Source organism: Nansenia antarctica (genome assembly GCF_963989245.1).
Source record: "Nansenia antarctica genome assembly, chromosome: 1".
NCBI lineage: Eukaryota > Metazoa > Chordata > Actinopteri > Argentiniformes > Microstomatidae > Nansenia > Nansenia antarctica.
In genome coordinates this window covers 75,833,523-75,835,868 of record NC_137674.1, presented here as the reverse complement: position 1 = coordinate 75,835,868, position 2,346 = coordinate 75,833,523, and the positions used below count along the sequence as shown (strand labels likewise).

Below are 2,346 nucleotides of genomic sequence, written 5' to 3'. Positions count from 1 at the left end.
CTTTAATTTAAATATTGTACCTGCACTATTTGCACCATGCTGATCTCTGTACAGAAAGAAGAGTAAAGAAGTGAACTAAAACGTTTAATGCTGAAAGTTAACAATGAAGTAAAAGCGTAATTTCAATTGTGTGCCTTGCATGATTATGATGGTCAAGAATGCCGCCGACACAGGCGGTTTCCATTGACGAATACATCCAATATGAATATCTACCTCCATCCAATATGAATATCTACCTACATCCAATATGCTAATTAAATCGTTTCTGGGATCACGTGACTGTCACCTAACGCCACACAGGTGATGTTCTACTTATTGTGTGATTCCACGCCTGAGGAAACGGACATGATCATGTAGATTCCCACGTACGTTCCCTTGGGCGTTGGTAGCTTTGTTTTTGTATGCATGGCCAACTAACTAACAACTAACTAACTTTGATCGACAAATGCCAGTGTTCGTGAAGGAGAAACAATGTTACTCAATTTATCAACGTCTGAGGACGCCAATCTAACAATCACGGACGCTCAAAGGCTTATGGAACTAGCCCATCGGCCCATTAAAATTGGTATAATATCAGTTTTGGGAGTGATGATCACATTAGGGAATATTGCGGTTATTATGGTTATTGCTTCATCTGTGTCAGGATGGTCCAGGAACTCTCGATACTTGTTGCTGTCACTAACAGGAGCAGACTCGGCGTTTGGACTGGTCGTCATGCCTCTGAACCTCGGCGTGAGTCTGGTGAAGGACTATAGTCAAGGCCCGGACTGTTTCTGTCATATCGTGGCTTTCTTCAACTCCACGGTCTATTCCACCTGCATGTACACACTGGCCACAATAAGTCTTGAAAGATATATTGCGGTGTTTTATCCGCTGCAGTACTCAACGCTGATGACCAGAAAAAGAACGCTGCTCCTGATCGCCTTCGCGTGGTGCTTTCCCCCGTTTTTACTCCTGCCAATATCATTTCCAGATGGGATCATTGAAGTCCACTTTTCAACAGCATCCCTGGTCTGCAATCCATCCTATTCCACAAACGTTGTGTATTCTCTCTCTTTGACATGTTTTATATTCTTTCCATGCTCAATCATCATGACTTACGCAAACCTGAGACTTTGGTTTGCTGCAAAGAAACAGCAGTTACGACTGCGCAAACATGATCTGGCTGGGCGCAACAGACCCAACATAGCATCAAGAGTGCTTGTTCCTGTGATGACTGTGTACTACACGTGTTGGACTCCATGCATGGCCGCAATGATCTACAATGGTGAGTAGCCACTCCATTATAAGTTGGGGTAATAATAATAACAAATGTTGATCATGAATGAATGAATAGTTTAATGACCACACGACCTAGGTCGGTGGAATTTGTTGTCGGTACAGCTCAAACAGCAGTGTCAAAAAACATACACACATTGTACATGACTATTACATGGACATGAACACACATAACCACAAGACAAGACAAGAACATATTTACAATTTAATCATGGCATGGAACTCTAGACTTCTATTCCCAACGTTGATTTCAGTGTGTCCTAAAGCTATGGCGTCTGTTGTCCCTCCACCAGCCATCTCAGGCAGCAGTGTACCAGAGTGGCTGGAGTTTGTGGTGGTGTGGCTGCCCACCTCCAACGGCTTCCTCAACTGCATCTGCTACTTCTGGATCAACAACAGCTTCCGCAGGAAGTTCCGCCTCCTCGCCCAGAAGCTGTCCCTGACACTGTGCCCAGGCCTGGCCAGGGCTCTGGGGTGCACGCCCAGCGCACAGATGCAGTTTGTGTGTGGACTCTGGGACAATAACAACAGCCTTCCGCTGCGCTCCTCCAGTGTGTCCTCCACCTGCACGTTGCTCACCCTGGCGGATGAGGCCCACCTCTGAGGGTCGTCGCAGGCCTGGTGGGGGCTAGCTCCATGTGACACATGGTAAGTTACCACCAAAGACCCACCACCTCCAGCTGGAGGACACATGAGAGTGGCTACAGGACTGGTGTCAAATCAAAAGAATGACTCTTTACAAATATTTACAGACAGGTTGACAAGAAGACAGTGCTTGACCAGGCTATGATGTTGGACAGGGCTTTGAAACGTCCACCTTTAGTTCTCCCTCATCTCACAGTTTGAGTTGTTTTGATTTGTTTATTTGTAGTTTTTTTTTCTTTCTTTCTTTCTTTTTTTCTTTTTTTTTTAAACCGAATTTCCCAGCTGAGCAGAATTCTGTCTGTGACCATATTTAGTCAATGCAGGAATGTTTATTTGTTTTAGTAATTTTCTGTTTTACATTTTGCTCTGTGACATTATATTTTGTCATGATTCTATACACCTACAGTGAAGACCTCTTAAACC

At 44.4% G+C, this 2,346-nt stretch overlaps 1 protein-coding gene across 1 annotated transcript; it reads left to right on the top strand.

The window, feature by feature from the left end:
* Nucleotides 1–471: 471 nt before the first annotated feature.
* On the top strand, nt 472–1,882 carry LOC308153086 (putative G-protein coupled receptor 21; the record flags this gene model as incomplete). Its single annotated transcript, XM_080526181.1, has 2 exons — nt 472–1,267; nt 1,572–1,882. 2 exons carry the CDS (start codon nt 472–474, stop codon nt 1,880–1,882), a joined length of 1,107 nt encoding a protein of 368 aa, XP_080382307.1.
* Nucleotides 1,883–2,346: the final 464 nt, after the last annotated feature.